Here is a 19,169-nt window from a genome sequence, read left to right on the forward strand (position 1 = left end):
TGATCATATTGCTGGTATGGTTACGTAAATCCGCGATTACTCAGAGCGAGGCATTTATTAATAGAAACAACCCCGAGTGTGGAGGAGCTATAAGCAAGATCGATCGAGTCATATTTATCACGGCAGCCACTATATATATAAATAAAATTAACCTGCGCTCGAAGACAGGATTAAAAGAAAGAGAGAAAGTAAGAATACGGCGTGACAGGCAGTACGTAAGAAAATGATAATAATAAATAAATAAATAAATAAAAATAAGGGGACGCCCACAAAGCTCATGCCTAGAGGAAATCGATGTATTTTGCACTGAGGAGCTTGAAAAAATGGGATGGCAATAGCATGGATGGATAACAACAGCATGGGGACTTTACTCAGAGCTCCTCCAGATTGATTGTCACCGGGAATCGAACCCAGGACCAGCGGAACCACCACGTACCCAACCAGTCCACCAAAGAATAAAGTGTCCTAGCAGTGGTTGCGTGGGAAGGGGTGCTTGAAAAAAGTGGAATGGGATGGAGACTTTACTCAGAGCTCCCCCCCCCCCCCCCCCCACACACACACGATTTGACTGTCCCCGGGAATCGAACCCAGACCAGCGGAACCACCACTAAAACCAGTCTGCCAAAGAATAAAGTACGTGGAAGGGGGTGCTTGAAAAAAAAAATGGAATGGGATGGAGACTTTTCAGAGCTCTAATCACCCCCCCCCCCTCCCACACACACACACGATTTGACTGTCTCCGGGAATCGAACCCAGACCAGCAGAACCACCACCCAACCACGCAACCAGTCCGCCAAAGAATAAATTAAGTGCCCTGTGGTTACGTGGGAGGAGGAACTTGAAGAAATGGAATGGGATGGAGATCGACCTTACTCAGAGCCCCCCCCCCCCACCGGCGATTGACTGTCTCCGGGAATCGAACCCAGGACCAGCAGAACCACCACCCAACCACGCAACCAGTCCGCCAAAGAGTAAATTGTGCCTGTGGTAACTTAATTGGGGAACTTCCGCATGTCAGGCTGTAAACTGGACGTACGCGCAGCTCTGCCTAGTAATAACCTACAAGTCTATATATAACAAGGTCACGATGGACGAGGAAGATTATCAAGAGAGTGGTTGACCCCAAAAACATGAGCGATGGAGGAGATAGTGGACGAAAATAAATAAAAATGGACGCTGTAAATTGGAACGGATTTATTAGACCATTTCCAGTTTATAGAGATGTCTACCATAATACCTTAAGACGTCAAATAAAGCAGAAAATAAAACAGATATAGGACATACTATATAAGAGAGAGAGAGAGAGAGAGAGAGAGAGAGAGAGAGAGAGAGAGAGAGATTTACATGCATAGATTTATACATAGATAAAGAAAGATAGACAGATAGATAGATAGAGGGATGGAGAGAGAGAGAGAGAGAGAGAGAGAGAGAGAGAGAGAGAGGTGAATAAAAAAGAAATAAAAATAGAAATAAGATAACAATAGCATAAAGAAGTTAACCAATCTGAGAGAGACTTACATATATTCCCATAGACACCCATACCTACATTACATAGATTCCCATAGACACGTGGACCTACATTACATAGATTCCCATAGACACCCGGACCTACATTACATAGATTCCCATAGACACCCGGACCTACCCCAACCCGGCCCAGGTGAAGAGGTATTAAGTGAGGCTGTGCAGGTGTGTGAGGGAGAGGCTGCCGTAATATTACCAACACCACCCCACTGACATCCGTAAGCCACTAATTCACCCTCATTTACAGATTTAATACCTTGGGCTGCTGTTAAATAAGGGGAAATGACACGGGTAGCTGAGTTGAGGTGGAGGCCTAAGGGTTAACTTTTCATAGGCCTATTCCTTATGTTCTGTTCACTCTGATAACCATTTACGGTGCTGATTACGCATTTCTGAGCTTCATACAGCCATTAGAAGTGTGCTAGGTTCCTATTTTAGTATTTATTGGTCACTGTCTTAGCTATGTTCTACCCTATGCAGCACAAGGTTACTATAAAAGGTAGGGTAACATGAAGGTCTGTTGGCTTAAGAAATCTTGAAGTAACAGCAAGTGGATCGGGTGTTGACTTTGCCTGCCAGCTTGAGTTGGGTGTAATTCTATAGTTTAATTTTTTTCTTTGGTGAAGGTAAAGTTGGGGCCATATGTGGTTATTGTGAAGATTGACTCCAAAATACGATATTACACTACCATATTATAGTTAAGGGACGAAATACATGTCCCTCAACCATAATATGAAGGCGTAAGTACTTAAAAGTAGAGAAAAAGGCCCAATCTCCTTCCCCTAACAATCTTGGGGGGACCCGTGGGAAATCGGGGTTTTTGGGTGGGGGAGCATATTTAATACTCCAACCGAACATTACATAACCTAACTTCTAATGGGAGGCTTTTCCCCCCTCAACTCCCCTCCTAACCATGGGGGGCACAGGCCCCCATGGACCCCCCACATGTATGATGTGCCGGTAAAACTAGAGAAGTACAAGAATATGTGAGACCTTGGAAAGGTTATTATTCTCGTGGGGGCAATATTGGAGGCGCGTAGTGAATCTCCATATTTACCGCATATGTTATAGCTGCGCATGGCGGTGCTCATCTCTGTCCCATTGGCCCCTTGAGCCTGTGGTGGGAGGGAATCCATTAACCCAACACAGAGCCAGTGCAACATTACCAAATTATCATACTGAGCGGAATATATTTAACAATTTTTTTACCCCAAACTGTCAGCCACCCCCACACATATATTGATATTCATTTATAGCTGTTAAAATTGTTAATTACTTATGTTTTTTTCCGATACTTATGGGTCAGGAGCAAGAAAATGTTATGTTCAGAGTACAGTAATCTGGTAAAGCAGGGCCGCTGGGACATCCAGTTTACCACAGTTTACCTTCCCCAGGTTTCCCCAGGTACACATTTATCAACCAGCCTGAGAAGGACGATGAACAGCTTGGTCGGCTGTACGGCGACTCCCCAGGCCAGGATTCGAACCCAGGCCCACATCTCCATAGCTAGGCATGCTAACCACTTCACCACGGAGGAGCCATTGTCACTAATTTGCCAGCAATAAGTTACCATCCCTAGATAAGTTATGTTGAGCAGGACAGGTTGGTTAGTTTCTTCATCCACAGTCAAGGGGTTAAGATGTAATTATCTTCCATTGCTGTCAAGGTTGTATTTGTTGTTTCTTATTGTTACTTTTCACATTTTCTTTAGCCTTTTAGCCTTCTGGGGTGTTTTAGGGGGCTGGTTGGGACCACTGCCTCCGGAGCCCCATCAGTGGGAAATGTTAGCGGATGACGGATGTTGTTATCCTGTCGATCTGTCACCAGGGGAAGAATTAGATCCTGTCGGTTGATTAGTTTCACTGTCTCAGGAAAAAAATAAAATACAGTCTTGGCAATCCATATCTTACCCTATGACTTCTATCCATATAAAAAGATGGAGTATTTCTTTTAGTCTGAAATGGTAACCTGTCCCCCTTATGCCCAGGTAATGTACAGGCATGCCCAGGAGGTGGCTCTGAACACCCATGTCATCATTCGCTATCATGACTCTGCATAATGACCTCTTCTTCCCAGCGTTACATGGTGGGGGGAGGGGGTATTGGCAGTGCACCCCCTCACACACACACACAGCATCAGAAGAGTTCCGATCAATGGTAGAAAATAATAACCCAAATATTTGTCCATGCAGTATTCTATTTCTTTTTCTTCAACTTATTCTTATTGTTATTTTCTTCCTCATCTTCTTTTACCTTCCTCCTTCTCTTCCTCTTTTTCATCTTCTTATTCTTATTGTTATTTTCTTCTTCATCTTCTTTTACCTTCCTCCTTCTCTTCCTCTTTTTCATCTTCTTATTGTTATTTTTCTTCCTCATCTTCTTTTACCTTCCTCCTTCTCTTCCTCTTTTTCATCTTCTTATTCTTATTTTTCTATTTCTTCTTCATCTTCTTTCACCTTCCTCCTTCTCTTCCTCTTTTTCATTTTCTTATTCTTATTTTTCTATTTCTTCTTCATCTTCTTTTACCTTCCTCCTTCTCTTCCTCTTTTTCATCTTCTTATTCTTATTGTTATTTTCTTCATCTTCTTTTACCTTCCTCCTTCTCTTCCTCTTTTTCATCTTCTTATTCTTATTTTTCTATTTCTTCTTCATCTTCTTTTACCTTCCTCCTTCTCTTCCTCTTTTTCATCTTCTTATTCTTATTTTTCTATTTCTTCTTCATCTTCTTTTACCTTCCTCCTCTTCTTCTTTTTCTTCATTTTCATCTCCTTATTCGTCTTCTTCTTTTTCTTTTCTTCTTCTTTGTCTTCTTTTACCTTCTTTATCTTCTTCATTTTCTTCTTCTTCTTCTTCTTGTCTATGCAGCATTGATAGCGATATGTTAAAAATCCTTCAGTGCATCTTTAAAATAATAAAAACAACATTGCCATTGACAACAGTTTATTTCACTCTCAGGCATATAAAAAAGTAATACAGATAAAATAAAAAAAAGAGCACAGAAATTTCATACTGCACTAAATCCTTGAAATAAATAATACCAGCAGAAATCATGTACTAATATCACAAAGAGAGTTTCAACAGGTAGGACATTACAAGCTTGACTCAGTCTTATATAAAATACAATTAGGTAAGTACAATCATTTATCTCGCCTATCTCCATTTCTTCCCAGAGCAGAGCGGGCCAGCATGTCTTCACAGTGTGGTGTCCGGGTCCTGTCCATACAAAGCCATGTGGTGTCCGGCTATGTGGGGAACAAGAGTGCCTGCTTCCCACTACAGGTACGTACATCTGTAGAGCAATAGACTGTAGACTACAAGAACTTGCAACTCCTTAACCCGTCCGCTGCGGTTGGCATGGATTTCGCCTTCACTGGTAGCCTGGTAACATATCCTCCGAGGTCTTTCTCTGCCTCTGTGGTGGATAGTGGAGTGTTTCCCATGTGGTACTGGTATGCTTGATTTCCTCTCCCAAGGTACAGGACTTTACATTTTTCTTTATTGAGTTGTAGCAGCCACTTTTAGATCCATTCCTGTAGCTTGGTGATGTCTTCTTGTAGGAAATGTTCAGTCAAAGAGTTAAGATGTACTTTTGCATTCTCCTCCATTGCTGTCGAGGTTGGATTTGTTTTTCATTCTTACTTTCCACATTTTCTTTGGGATTTTCTTAAGATCATCACATTTTAGTCATGTTTTTGAGTCATTTCATTTTATTTACTTTCATAGGGATACCTCTTTTCAATGGGCTTCAATACATTCCTCAGTCCATTATATTATAGCCTTGGCCCAGCACCTCAGAGTAGCCCAAGGTCTCATCCCCTGGCCCTCCCATATTATAGCCTTGGCCCAGCACCTCAGAGTAGCACAAGGTCCCATCCCCTGGCCCTCCCATATTATAGCCTTGGCCCATCACCTCAGAGTAGCACAAGGTCCCATCCCCTGGCCCTCCCATATTATAGCCTTGGCCCAGCACCTCAGAGTAGCCCAAGGTCTCATCCCCTGGCCCTCCCATATTATAGCCTTGGCCCAGCACCTCAGAGTAGCCCAAGGTCCCATCCCCTGGCCCTCCCATATTATAGCCTTGGCCCAGCACCTCAGAGTAGCCCAAGGTCTCATTTCCTGGCCCTCCCATATTATAGCCAAGGCCCAGCACCTCAGAGTAGCCCAAGGTCTCATTTCCTGGCCCTCCCATATTATAGCCTTGGCCCAGCACCTCAGAGTAGCCCAAGGTCTCATCTGGTCCTTCCGTTCCCCAGGTTCTCGGGTTTGAGGTGGACACGATCAACTCTGTGCAGTTCTCTAATCACACCGGGTATAAGCACTTCAAGGGGCATGTGCTGGATGACACACAGCTCGGTGAGACTCCAACCATTGTTATTATTATTATTATTGTTATGCAGTAGTCACCTAATACTGTATTGCCCAAAATTCTACTTTCCGATACATCAAAAGTTGGTTATATTTCTCTTTACCAACTTTATTTTTCCTGTATTATTTATTTGTCTATTTATTTATTTAAAGTTAGGTTAGGTTAGGGTAAGGGAGGGTAGGTTAGGTTAAGGTTGGGTTGCTTCCGTGTGTCCTGAAACACAAGAAATTAATCCAGACCTGGGAACGATTTTCGGCGCTGGGGATTTAACTTTCAACTGGCTAGATGGGAACCAACTCCTTTGACCAGTCAGCCAAAGAGGTACCCCACTCAGAAAGGGAGTTTGGTAGGCTCTCCACATCGGACAGATTACTACGTGGCAACCTGGGAAAACCTGGGGAAGGTAAACTATAGTAACCCAGAACTTGACCTTTCCACAGTGCCGTCACCATTACCAGCCTCTCTTATCATCTGACCTTCCCTCCCACACAGGCGACCTTATAGAGGGCCTCAAGGTGAACGGCATCGACCGCTACTCCCACCTGCTGACCGGCTACATCGGCTCAACCTCTTTCCTGCAGAAGGTGAAGAGCGTCATTGAACACCTCAAAACAGTCAATCCACAGCTTATCTATGGTGCGTCAGTGTGTGTACGTGTGTGTGTGTGTGTGTTACCAAGAGTCAGAGTCAGCTATGAAGTCTGGTTGGGCGGGGCTCGCTCAAACAAATCCCTGGCCATAGCACTGCCATATCTTGATGTGTAAAGAGTATTTGAAACATAATTACAAGTAGTACGTAGATGACACATAAGAGAGAGAGTGGTGTACTGCGGGTGATGTGGTTGCGCTGTAAAGAGGTTCGGATCCCACCCAAACTGACTTCAAATATGTGTTGGACTATAGTTGTATTTACCTAATTGTAGCATACGGGACTTTTTTTTATTGGAAAGGGAGCAGCTCAAGGGCAACAAAAAAAAAGTGTTGAAAAAAAGCCCGCTAATCACTGCTCCTAAAAAAAATAAATAAATAAATAAAAGTAAAGAGTGACCAAAAAGAGAATATTTGATTTGAGTTGATCTTGTGTTAATGTGTATCCATATCTACTTTTATCTAACTTTATGTGTGTGTGTGTGTGTGTGTTTGTGTTTTAAACTGTCTGCTGTGATTGGAACGAATTTGGCTTTCACTGGTAGCCTGATAACATATAGTCTCAGGTCTTTCTCTGCCTCTCTGGTGGACAATGGAGTGTTTCCCATGTGGATTGGTATGCTGGATATCCCCTCCCAAGATGCAGGACTTTACATTTTTCTTCATTGAATTGTAGCAGCCACTTTTTGATTCATTCCTGTAGCTTGGTGAGCTTTGTAGGAAATCCGCAATCAACGGGTTAATATCCTCTTACATATCCCTGCAGTGTGTGATCCTGTGATGGGTGACAACGGCAAGATGTACGTCCCCAAGGAGCTGCTGCCTGTGTACCGCGAGCAGATCGTACCCTTGGCGGACATCATCACCCCCAACCAGTATGAGGCAGAGTGAGTAACTGCGTATCAGGTGTGCTTGCCAATTTGTATGCATCATTTTATAGTCATCACACACTAAATTGGTCCAGTAACCCCATCCCCTCCCTCAGCCTCCTTCGAAGAGAGCATTGACTCCTAACTCCAGACTCCTTTCATCCAACCAATCAGAAGAGGAGGTAATTGTGAGAGGAAGAGAGAGAGAAGGAAAAGGAAGAAAAGAGGAAGTAATTGTGAGAGGAAAAGAAAGAGGTCCCATTTAGTAGCTATGGAAAAGAGGACTGGATTTCTAGATCAGTTTAGTGTATAGTGAGGTAAGTATAGGGTATGTATAGGGTGTATGTAGAATAGGGTGTTCATAATATAGAGGATATGCAGAATAGAATAGAGTATATGTAGTATTGGGTATATGTATTGGGTATCTTTTCTAGAAGCAGCAATTAGGTAGTGGGCTTTGTTTTTTTTTACACTTTTTGTTGTTGCCGTTGAGCTGTAAAAAAAAAAGTGTAGCATCGAGCACTTTCTTTGGGTCACTGCCTCTCCACCTTCCTCCACTGTATCCCTCTCTTCCCCGTCATGACCTAAGGCTCCCCCAACAGACTCCTGAGTGGTCAGAAGATTGAGAACAAGGCGGACGCAGCTGCTGTGATGGAGTGGTTCCATGGGCGGGGCGTGAAGACGGTCGTCCTCTCCAGCACTGACCTGGGCACAGAGGGGGAGCTGGTGGTGCTGGCGTCCTCCATCACGAGTAAGTTTTATTTATTTATTTTTACAGCAAAGGAGGCAGCTCAAGGGTAAAAACAAAAACTGTAACAAAAAAAAATGCTAGTATGTTTTTTTTATTTTTTTTTTATTATTATTATTATTATTACAGCAAGGGAGACAGCTTAACCAGGTAGCGGCAGGGACCATGTTTCTTAATGGTCCCTCTAAGCGAGAAAAATGAGAAAAAATCATCACTCACACAAACCATTTCATAATATATATCAATGCATTTGTGATCAGTTTATGCATCATCTATTTTTGGAGGGTTTATATCATGGCGCAAATTTGGCCCGTCACTGCTACACGGTAAAACCACAAATTTGCCCGTCACTGCTACACGGTAAAACCACAAATTTGCCCGTCACTGCTACATGGTAAAACCACAAATTTGCCCGTCACTGCTACACGGTAAAACTCAGATTTGGCCATCACTGCTACACGGTAAAACCACAAATTTGGCCCGTCACTGCTACACGGTAAAACCACAAATTTGCCCGTCACTGCTACACGGTAAAACCACAAATTTGCCCGTCACTGCTACACGGTAAAACCACAAATTTGCCCGTCACTGCTACACGGTAAAACCACAAATTTGCCCGTCACTGCTACACGGTAAAACCACAAATTTGCCCGTCACTGCTACACGGTAAAACCACAAATTTGGCCCGTCACTGCTACACGGTAAAACCACAGATTTGCCCGTCACTGCTACACGGTAAAACCACAAATTTGGCCCGTCACTGCTACACGGTAAAACTCAAATTTGGCCCATCGCTGCTACCGGGTTAAGGGCAAAAAATAGCAACAAAAAAGCCTGCTAGTAATTTCTTTTTTTTTTTTCATATATATATAGCAACGGAGGCAGCGCAAGGGCAAATAATAAAAACGGCAACAAAAGAGTCCACTAGACGCCACTTCAAATAGCAGTAGGTAGCACACACACACACACACACACACACACACACACAAAAAAAAAAAAAAAAAAAAAAATTATCCACCCATTTCTTTTTTGACATTTTGCTCTTTCCACATTTCAAAATACCCGCCCACCCTTTTTTGTTTTTTCGACATGCATTCCCCGCCATTTCAAGATCAAGGCTCATATTCTCAGGCATTTATGGGCTTACACACCCACATTGGATAAGAAAATGAGATTGAAGTTGATGGAAGGATTGGTGACTGCCTCTGATAAGGATAGATAGGGCGAGTTAGTGCCCATGGCTTTGCAGACTAGTTGGCTAATGATGACTGTTGTATTGGTAGGCGTAGGGTTGATGGGGCTTAGTTGGCGGCTGTAGTAATAATAGTAGTAGTAGTAGTAGAAGTAGATTGGTTAGTTTGTGATACTTACGTGTTATTTATGATTTTCTTTTCCTTTATTTTTCTTTTAGCCTTTTTCTCTAGTGTTAGTTGTTGTAGTGTTGTAATGTAATATCTTTTCTGTCCCTCTCCCTCCTCCTCTCCTTGTCTTATCAATATTTCCCTCTCTCCGTCTCTTGTCTCATTTTCCCTCTCCTCCTCCCCCTCTCTCTCCTTCTCTCCTTTCTCTTTCTTTCTCTTTTCTCCCATTCTCTCATCTCACTTTCCCTCTCCCTCTCTCTCCCACCCTCAGACGGCACAAAGGAGAAGCTCAACGTACATATTCCGCGCCTCCCTGCCAACTTCACAGGGACGGGTGACCTCTTCGCTGCCCTCCTGCTGGCCTGGTCACACCTCACCGGCAACAACCTCAAGGTGAGTAGAGTAAGACAGGGTGTTGGTGAGAGGCTTGCACTGATGAGAAGAATTGATAAAGTGCTTGTATTGCTGAAAAGAGTTGATAAGGGGTTTGTACTGAAAAGAATAATAGTTGATAAGTTTATAAAGTGCTTGTATTGCTAAAAAGAGTTGATAAGGGGTTTGTACTGAAAAGAATAATAGTTGATAAGTTGATAAAGTGCTTGTATTGATAAGAAGGAGAAATGATAAAGTATTTGTACAGAAAAAAAAAACTAGTAGGATTCATAGCATTAGGTACAAGTTAGATAAATTCAGGATTTAAAAGAGAGATAGGAGGAAATTGGTTCACACACACAGTAGTGGATTTAGTTGATGTAAGTGTGGTTGAAAGTTTTTAATGGAGGTTAGAAAAAGGGCTGAATGGGTTGAGGAGATTGTGCAGTAACTGGTTCTCAGGATCTGCCACGTGTTAGCTGACTGACCTCCTATAGTCTCCTTGTATCCTTGTGTATCCTTATGGGCATGGGAGCAAGGGAGGCGAGAAGTAAAAAAAAAAAAATAAATAAATAAAAAAAAAAAAATGATGGGAGAACATACGACAGCTCCCTCTGTTAAAATCTACTGAACATTCCCATTTTGTCCTTTTCACGTTCTTTTTATTAATAGGTGACAGGAAAAAAGGCAAATACCCCTTTCAGAATAAAACAAACATTACCGCTATTCCTTTTCACGTTTCTTCATTTGATCCAGTTTTAACCCGGTAGCAGCGGGGATCATGTTTCTTAATGGTGCCTCTAAGCGAGAAAAATGAGAAATAATCACCCCTCTCACAGACCATTTCATAATATATATCAAAGCATTCGTGATCAGTTTATGCATCATCTATTTTTGGGGGTTTATATCATGGCACAAATTTGGCCTGTCACTGCTACACGGTAAAGCCACAAATTTGGCCTGTCACTGCTACCGGGTTAAAGTATATTATCAATCAGTTTATTTACTCATTTTCATCGTTGCAGCGTTCTGTGGAAGGGACACTGGACACCATGCAGGCCATCCTCCAGCGCACCTTGGCTGACGCACAGGCCGAGGCAGGTCCAGGCCAGCCACTCACCGTCCGCCACCTGGAGCTCAAGCTGGTCCAGAGCCTGCAGGATATCCGCAGCCCCTCACCCAAGGTCACAGCCACGCCACTCCTCTAATAGATGTGTCCTGTTCCCTTAGCTCCTAGCCCCCAAAACAATGACCAAATGATACACAACACATATATACGTAGCTCCTGGTGGCTCTTAAACATCAGAACATAAGAGCATAGGGAGACTGCAAGAGGCTGAGTGGCCTACACAGGGCAGCTCCAGAATCCCCCCAACTACTCATGATGGGTGAGGTGTAGTTTCAGGGGTTACAGGTAGAGGCTTGATCCTCGTTTACCTTCAGTACGGGCGTACAGTCCAGTACCCTGTTACCTTGCTGTACCCACACCTCACTCATCAGTCATCTTCTCCAGTGAATCCCTTGATAGCCAACGAATCCCATATACACATATACACCCATACCCCTGGAAACACTGGCAAAATGATACATAACACATATATATGTAGTTTCTTGTGGCTCTTAAACACTGCCACATATATACTTCTATAGCCAAAGTAATACATAATACACATATATACCCTTGTGGGTCTTAAACACTGCTACATATACATAGATACACATACATATACACCCATAGTCCTTGACACTGGCAAAATGATACATAACACACATATAGTCGTTGGTGAGTCGTAAACACTGCAACATTCACAAAGATACATAACATATACACTGATAAGCCATGAAACACTGATAACATGATACATAACACATATAGCTCTTTGTGGATCTTAACCCCTTTACTCTGGTGATGCCGACGTCAATGTCCAACGGCGTCACCATATGGAAAGGGTTAGTCCTCTTCTTAACCTCTTAATCCTCTTCTAAACTTCTTAAGAGGAAATGGAAGAGGATTAAAAGGAATTTAGAGGAGGATTGAGAGGTTTAGAAGAGGATTAATTCTCTTCCATTACACCCATAACCAGTGAATTAACCCCCCCCCCCCACACACACACCCACACCCACACACACCACCACATGTTAACAGACACATACACAGATAAAGACATGTGTCTCTATGCATTCACACACATACAGGGAATAGGTTAGTGCACACGCCCACGCACACACTTCTAGTTTTTTAATGATAGTCCTGGTTCTTGTGGTATATATTTTATCAGCAAATTTTTATAGATGAGTTTTTGAGGATATCAGATAATATATGTACAGACAGGTATAGATTATGAGATTTTTTATTGTCAATGATAAGAAGAGGTAATACTTTTTCTAAGAGAGATACTTTTTAAGAGATTCCAAGCACATTATACAATTATTACATATTCCTGAAGGCAAAAATAACAGATGAACGCAATGGGAGCCTTTACTGCAGCTGTGTTATAATCCACACAGTTTTTTCCTGCATAAATAAGACTGCAGGTTTAAAAATGTTCTTAGTCAGCAGAGAAACAACAAGTACATAATAAATAATGGGTAATGATGATGCTGATGGTGATGATAGGGTCAAATTAGAAAGTCATACTACAACACACACATTCCCCCATCTGCACATTTTATGAAGAGTCATCTCACATAATGCAAAAATAGTACAGAAGTATAGAAGGTTTACACAAGTCCATCTTAAGTCTGATGAGGTTTATACAAGTCCATCTTAAGTCTGATGAGGTTTACACAAGGCCATCTTAAGTCTGATGAGGTTTATACAAGGCCATCTTAAGTCTGATGAGGTTTACACAAGGCCATCTTAAGTCTGATGAGGTTTATACAAGGCCATCTTAAGTCTGACAAGGTTTACACAAGGCCATCTTAAGTCTGACAAGGTTTATACAAGGCCATCTTAAGTCTGATGAGGTTTTTACAAGTCCATCTTAAGTCTGATGAGGTTTACACAAGGCCATCTTAAGTCTGACAAGGTTTACACAAGTCCATCTTAAGTCTGACAAGGTTTACACAAGTCCATCTTAAGTCTGACAAGGTTTATACAAGTCCATCTTAAGTCTGACAAGGTTTACACAAGTCCATCTTAAGTCTGACAAGGTTTACACAAGGCCATCTTAAGTCTGACAAGGTTTACACAAGTCCATCTTAAGTCTGACAAGGTTTACACAAGTCCATCTTAAGTCTGACAAGGTTTATACAAGTCCATCTTAAGTCTGACAGGGTTTATACAAGGCCATCTTAAGTCTGACAAGGTTTACACAAGTCCATCTTAAGGCTAACAAGGTTTACACAAGGCCATCTTAAGTCTGACAAGGTTTACACAAGGCCATCTTAAGTCTGACAGGGTTTATACAAGGCCATCTTAAGTCTGACAAGGTTTACACAAGGCCATCTTAAGTCTGACAAGGTTTACACAAGGCCATCTTAAGTCTGACAGGGTTTACACAAGGCCATCTTAAGTCTGACAAGGTTTACACAAGGCCATCTTAAGTCTGACAGGGTTTACACAAGGCCATCTTAAGTCTGACAGGGTTTATACAAGGCTGTCTTAAGTCTGACAGGGTTTACACAAGGCCATCTTAAGTCTGACAGGGTTTACACAAGGCCATCTTAAGTCTGACAGGGTTTACACAAGGCCATCTTAAGTCTGACAGGGTTTACACAAGGCCATCTTAAGTCTGACAAGGTTTAAACAAGGCCATCTTAAGTCTGACAAGGTTTAAACAAGGCCACCTTAAGCCTGACAGGAAAGGCATTTGGCTAGATAGAAACCTTCTCAAATCAGCACATTTTATCATCAGCACAACACTTCAAGGAAACAAGAGTGCTGGGGTGCTAAGCTTGGTGGGTTGTAATGCAAGAGGGCAGCTTATAAACACTCCTTCATATAGTTATACCTGTGCCCCTTTTTATAACATGCTAGAAATAAGTGCTAGAGGTGCTAAGCTTGTTAATTAGTACATAGCAAGGTTTTAAATCATATTAGGAAGGTATGTCACCATTGCATAAAGCATTCACAAACCAGCACGTTTTATGACAATGCACAGCTATAACATACACTCCAACTTAACATTTACCACACTATAATAAATGCTAAAGGAGTTGGATATACTAAGTAGTGCATAGGAGGTTCATTATAGGTTTTTTGAGTCAAATTGAATGAATGCATAAAAAAAATCTTCTCGTGTAAGCATGTTTTTATGACCAGCACTGCACAATAATGAGTATCAAAAAATTTGGATGTGCAGATTTTTTAAGTCTTTGGGACGTATTACAAGTCAAATCCGAGAAGTTTCGGGTCCCTACAGAGTTCAGTTTAGGAGCTGTATTACAAGTCGAATCCGAGAAGTTTTGGGTCCCTACAGAGTTCAGTTTAGGGGCCGTATTACAAGTCAAATCCGAGAAGTTTCGGGTCCCTACAGAGCTCAGTTTAGGGGCCGTATTACAAGTCAAATCCGAGAAGTTTCGGGTCCCTACAGAGCTCAGTTTAGGGGCCGTATTACAAGTTGAATCCGAGAAGTTTCAGGTTCCTACAGGGTTCGGGATGAATAACTCTGTAGAGACCCGAAACTTCTTGGATTCAACTTGTAACACGGCCCTTTAAGTCAAAATAGGAAGTTGAGCACCTGCACCCAAACCTCACATCAGCACCTTTTATTACACGCACCAAACTGCAAGGAGAGTTCAGTGTTGAGGGTGCTAAGCTTACCGAGCAGCAAAACAGTTTTAATCACCACCTCCACAGCTTCAAACTGCAGTATTTTTAACTCAGGTTTTCTCTTCTTTGGAAAGCTTAAAAGACAACCCCAGGAAGCTAGGAAGGGAACAGATGCTAGTGACTAATTTTAATGGGACAGAAGTGGGTGTTTAATGAGGCTTGTCCAGATGAGGAAGAAAACTCGTCTGGTGATTTGTTGGTTTTAATTATGTTTGGTTTTATCTTTGATTCTCCGAGTGTAGGGTAAGGTTGAGATTTTTTATTTTTAATTTTTATAACAAAGGAGATGGCTCAAGGGCAATGAAGAGTCCAGAAAAAAAAAGCCTGCTACTCGCCGCTTCCATAATAGACAAAAGTAGAGAGTAGACAAAAGAGAGGTTGGAGTTTGTGCATATCATTCTAAATAGTACGCATATTAAGAGAACAACTACACTCTCTGGAAAATATTTAACTGAGATATGAGTTGATAAAATGAACTGATCTATGAATAAAAAAGCCATGAACATATGAACAGAAAAATTAAACATATATGAATTAAAAAAAGATAACTGAGATATAGAAGAAATAAAACCTAGATACGATTATAAAAAATAGCATACGATGAATAAACAACAATAAAAATAGACAGAGCAGGTAAAATGGAACTGAGAGACATGACAGCATCGAAGGTTATGTCGGGTCAGTCGCTGTATATATTAGGAAGGGGCGGAGAAATAAGAAATACATTAAGTTAAATATGCATGTTGGGTTAGGCTGCTGTGTGTTAGAAGAGGAGGAGGAATAAGCGGATATGTTATTTAGTTATATAGGTCTGTAGGGTTAGGCAGACATAAGAGTGAGGGAGGAGAAGTAAAGGAATATGCTGTTTTGTTATTTGTTAAAGAAATTTTTAATGTTCTGGGTTAGTTTGTGCTACCATATGTATCATTCCAGAGAGAGAGAGAGAAGGAGAGAGTGTGGTGTCATTTTTAACTTTTTCTTATTGTCTTGTTTTGATGTATAGCTACCAGTAAATGTTATGCTGTCTTAATCATTGTCAGATCATTTGTTATTATTATTATTATCATTATTGTTACTATGACTCTTTTGTGCATACCTAGTCCTTCCTGTAATGCCAATATAAGTAGTAGTAATAGCAGAAGTGTCAGTTCCTATTACATATATTTTTCTTAGACATTCAGCCTTAGACCTTCAGACTATGTTGGGTATATTTTTGTATTCAATTATGTACAGAATCTTCTCAACCATTCACACATTTCCGAGAACATGTAACATTATCTACTTTATCACATTTATTTTTTATTTTCATTTCACCGTACGTTGTTTCACCAATCTCCTGACTTCAGTTCCTCTTTCCTCTACCTCTACATCCTCCTCTACCTCCTCTTCTCTAGCTCAAGTCATTCCTAATATTGCCTCTCTGCCTCTTTTTCCTCTCTTCTATCTCCTTCCCTCCTTGTCATTCCTTAGAAATCCTTTTGACGTATTTCTATAGTTGGTTCAAACTAACATGGCAAACAAGCCCCTCCCCCTCCCCATTTGAGTGCATATCATTGGTCAGTCAACAAGCCACACCCCCTTTCCATCTCAGGCTGCATGTGATTGGTGGATGCTGAGGAAGGTTGAATCATATCAGTGGATGTTAGACTTGTGGGGGGCGGGGCTTATTTGCCAAGTTAGTTTGAACAGAGTATGGTATTCCAAATAACCCCAAAATTTTTAAAAATTAAGAGACAGAACTAACAAAGATTGATATAAAAGTACTAATGTATTGATTTGTTATAGATAATGTAATGAAAAGAACAATTGATAAAAGTATAGTTATTGAGAAATTTCATGAGATTAAAAAAAAGATTGATAACAAAGTACTAATGTATTGATTTGTTATAGATAATTTAATGAAAAGAACAATTGATAAAAGTATAGTTATTGAGAAATTTCATGAGATTAAAAAAAAGATTGATAACAAAGTACTAATGTATTGATTTGTTATAGATAATTTAATGAAAAGAACAATTGATAAAAGTATAGTTGTTGAGAAACTTCAAAACTTCATGAGTTTAAAAAAAAGATTGATAACAAAGTACTAATGTATTGATTTGTTATAGATAATTTAATGAAAAGAAGAATTGTTGAAAGTATAGTTGTTGAGAAACTTCATAAGATTAAGTGTAGAAAAATATACGAATTTATGTGACGTTACAGTGAGATAAATGTATGATATAGTGATGGAAATAGTACAGTTGTAAAAACATGGAGATGCATAGGTTAAAAGTAATATATGTTTGAGTAATAGAAAAAAATGAAGAGTGATTGTATGATAAGTTAAATGTTACTATAGTGTATAATTATATTTTAATTAATTCTGTGACTACATAACATTGGTAGCCTTTCGTATATATGCATCCATCTACTGTGTTATAATGAAGTCTTCCATGATTAATGTTGTTTTAAAAAGAAAGAATATTAGTTCCTTTTGCAATGTCAGCTCTTGAAAGAAAGCTTGAGTACTCTATGTTGCATTGCCTGATAATAAAATGTGAATATACAAACATTTTTTTTCATATACAAAATAATGTTAATGATGATATAGTGAAAAGAAGCAGAGTAACGAGGTTTGAATAGTGAAAAAGATGAAATGAAGATGTATGTTGTATTGCCTGATGATAAAACATGACTATATGATCATTTTCAACCATATAGACATAGATAATAGTAATAATGATGATATAGTGAAAAGAAGCAGAGTAACGAGGTTTGAATAGTGAAAAAGATGAAATGAAGATGTATGTTGTATTGCCTGATGATAAAACATGAATATATGATCATTTTTAACCATATAGACCAGGGTTTGCTATTAGTTGCTTGGGATAATATTGATTTCAACTCCTCAATTAGATTTTTTGTGCTCCAATGTCATTAGATGACATTGCGTGAATGTGTGTGTGTCTGTACTAGCGTATATGTGTCTACATGTGAGTTTATACAGTTCAGTCAGTTAGTATATAATAGTAATAATGATGATATAGTGAAAAGAAGCAGAGTAACGAGGTTTGAATAGTGAAAAATATGAAATGAAGATGTACGTTGTATTGCTTGATGATAAAACATGAATATATGATCATTTTTATCCATATAGACTTAGATAATAGTAATAATGGTGATATAGTGAAAAGAAGTAATGAATAAATAGTGATAACTAAAATGAAGAAAATAGAAAAGAAAAAAGGAAATAATGAAGCAATAATGATGATAAGGGAATAAAATAGATAGAAATATTAATAAAATGAAGATAAGAATAATGATAATGATAGATAAAGAAATAAAGTAGTAATAACATGAAGAAAAGCAAAGAATTAAAGAACCACAAAGAAATAATAACGATGAAGATGATAAACCTAATAAAAACTAAAAAGAAAATAAATGGAATCGTAAACACCTGACAATCATCATACACCCGCCAGCCAACCCGTGTCACGAAGAGTCAGACGTCAGTGGCTCATACGCAAGAGTGGAGGAAGGGTGTGTCGGTGCTTACAGGGAGCCTACAACCAGACATAAACCGTGTGTACCTCCATTATTAAACCACACACGCTTACTTGAACATCCAGAGAGTGACCAAGAGAGAAAATAAGCCCTCTGGAAGTACTACAGACCCGTAATTATTCGTATATCGCCGGAAACTTTGGTAAAATGGTAAATACTCGGTTTCCTTTTATAGTTTTTATTATTATTACCTTTATTTTTTATTTATTTTATTATTTTTATTTATTTATTTCTCCTCCTTCTCTTTTCTCTCCTTCATGTCCATCTATCTGTCTTCTTCATTTTTTTTTTCTTTTTCTGATTCTCTCTCTCTCTCTCTCTCTCTCTCTCTCTCTCTCTCTCTCTCTCTCTCTCTCTCTCTCTCTCTCTCTCGTTATTTATTCACATTCTCTTTACAAGTATTTATCATCATTTATCCTCACCATCATCCTTATGGTTATTATTATTATTATTATTATTATTATTATTATTATTATTATATTTCTCCCTTATTCTTCCTTTCATCATCCTTTTTTACTCCTTCCTTTACTTCTTTTCACTCACTATCATTATTTTCTATTTTCCTATCACATCCTTATTATTTTACTTTCCTATTCTACTTATTCCTCCCTTTATCTCCCCTTTTTACTCCTTACTTTACTCATTTTCCCAGTCACTCACTATTTTCTATGTGACTAAAATCTTCCTCTAAAGTTCAATACCTTACCTGCCTGAGTCACCTGTGTGCTTATGACCCACCTGACTCCCCCTCTTCCAGGTGACCTTCTAATTAGCAACAGGTAGAGGTGTGAGGTAAGAGGGTGAGGGAGGAAAGGGGAGGGAGGGAGAGAAGGTTGGGGAAAGCATGAGAGAGGGAGGGAGGGTTGCAGGGTGACACATGATCTGCGCTCTCTCTCTCTCTCTCTCTCTCTCTCTCTCTCTCTGGTGTCATTCTATAGCAGTCATTATACCTGGCTATTGTTT

The 19,169-nt window shown here is 40.0% G+C and overlaps 2 protein-coding genes across 51 annotated transcripts in view; both read left to right on the top strand.

The window, feature by feature from the left end:
* The first annotated feature begins 1,608 nt into the window (after nucleotides 1–1,608).
* LOC126996981 (pyridoxal kinase-like) lies at nucleotides 1,609–17,214 on the top strand. Of its 50 annotated transcripts, none has more exons than XM_050857951.1 (12): nucleotides 1,609–1,742; nucleotides 4,694–4,802; nucleotides 5,777–5,876; nucleotides 6,382–6,525; nucleotides 7,303–7,423; nucleotides 8,008–8,156; nucleotides 9,786–9,907; nucleotides 10,912–12,667; nucleotides 12,947–13,039; nucleotides 13,071–13,194; nucleotides 13,226–13,628; nucleotides 13,660–17,214. In XM_050857951.1, the coding sequence occupies exons 2-8, from the start codon at nucleotides 4,710–4,712 to the stop codon at nucleotides 11,092–11,094; spliced, it is 912 nt and encodes a 303-aa protein (XP_050713908.1). In that variant the 5' UTR covers nucleotides 1,609–1,742; nucleotides 4,694–4,709; the 3' UTR covers nucleotides 11,095–12,667; nucleotides 12,947–13,039; nucleotides 13,071–13,194; nucleotides 13,226–13,628; nucleotides 13,660–17,214. The 50 variants fall into 50 exon arrangements, with proteins under 50 accessions (XP_050713908.1, XP_050713910.1, XP_050713913.1 ...); XM_050857953.1 differs by having other exon boundaries at nucleotides 12,947–13,008; nucleotides 13,040–13,194; XM_050857956.1 differs by having other exon boundaries at nucleotides 12,947–13,008.
* A 944-nt stretch (nucleotides 17,215–18,158) lies between these two features.
* LOC126996987 (serine/threonine-protein phosphatase 4 regulatory subunit 4-like) overlaps nucleotides 18,159–19,169 on the top strand; it is a 32,850-nt gene continuing 31,839 nt past the window's right edge. Inside the window, exon 1 of the mRNA XM_050857999.1 lies at nucleotides 18,159–18,356. The gene's annotated coding sequence lies outside the window, so the exon portion shown is untranslated. The remainder of the gene's footprint in view (nucleotides 18,357–19,169) is intronic.

Source organism: Eriocheir sinensis, chromosome 11, assembly GCF_024679095.1.
Source record: "Eriocheir sinensis breed Jianghai 21 chromosome 11, ASM2467909v1, whole genome shotgun sequence".
In the NCBI taxonomy this organism is placed as follows: Eukaryota; Metazoa; Arthropoda; class Malacostraca; order Decapoda; family Varunidae; genus Eriocheir; species Eriocheir sinensis.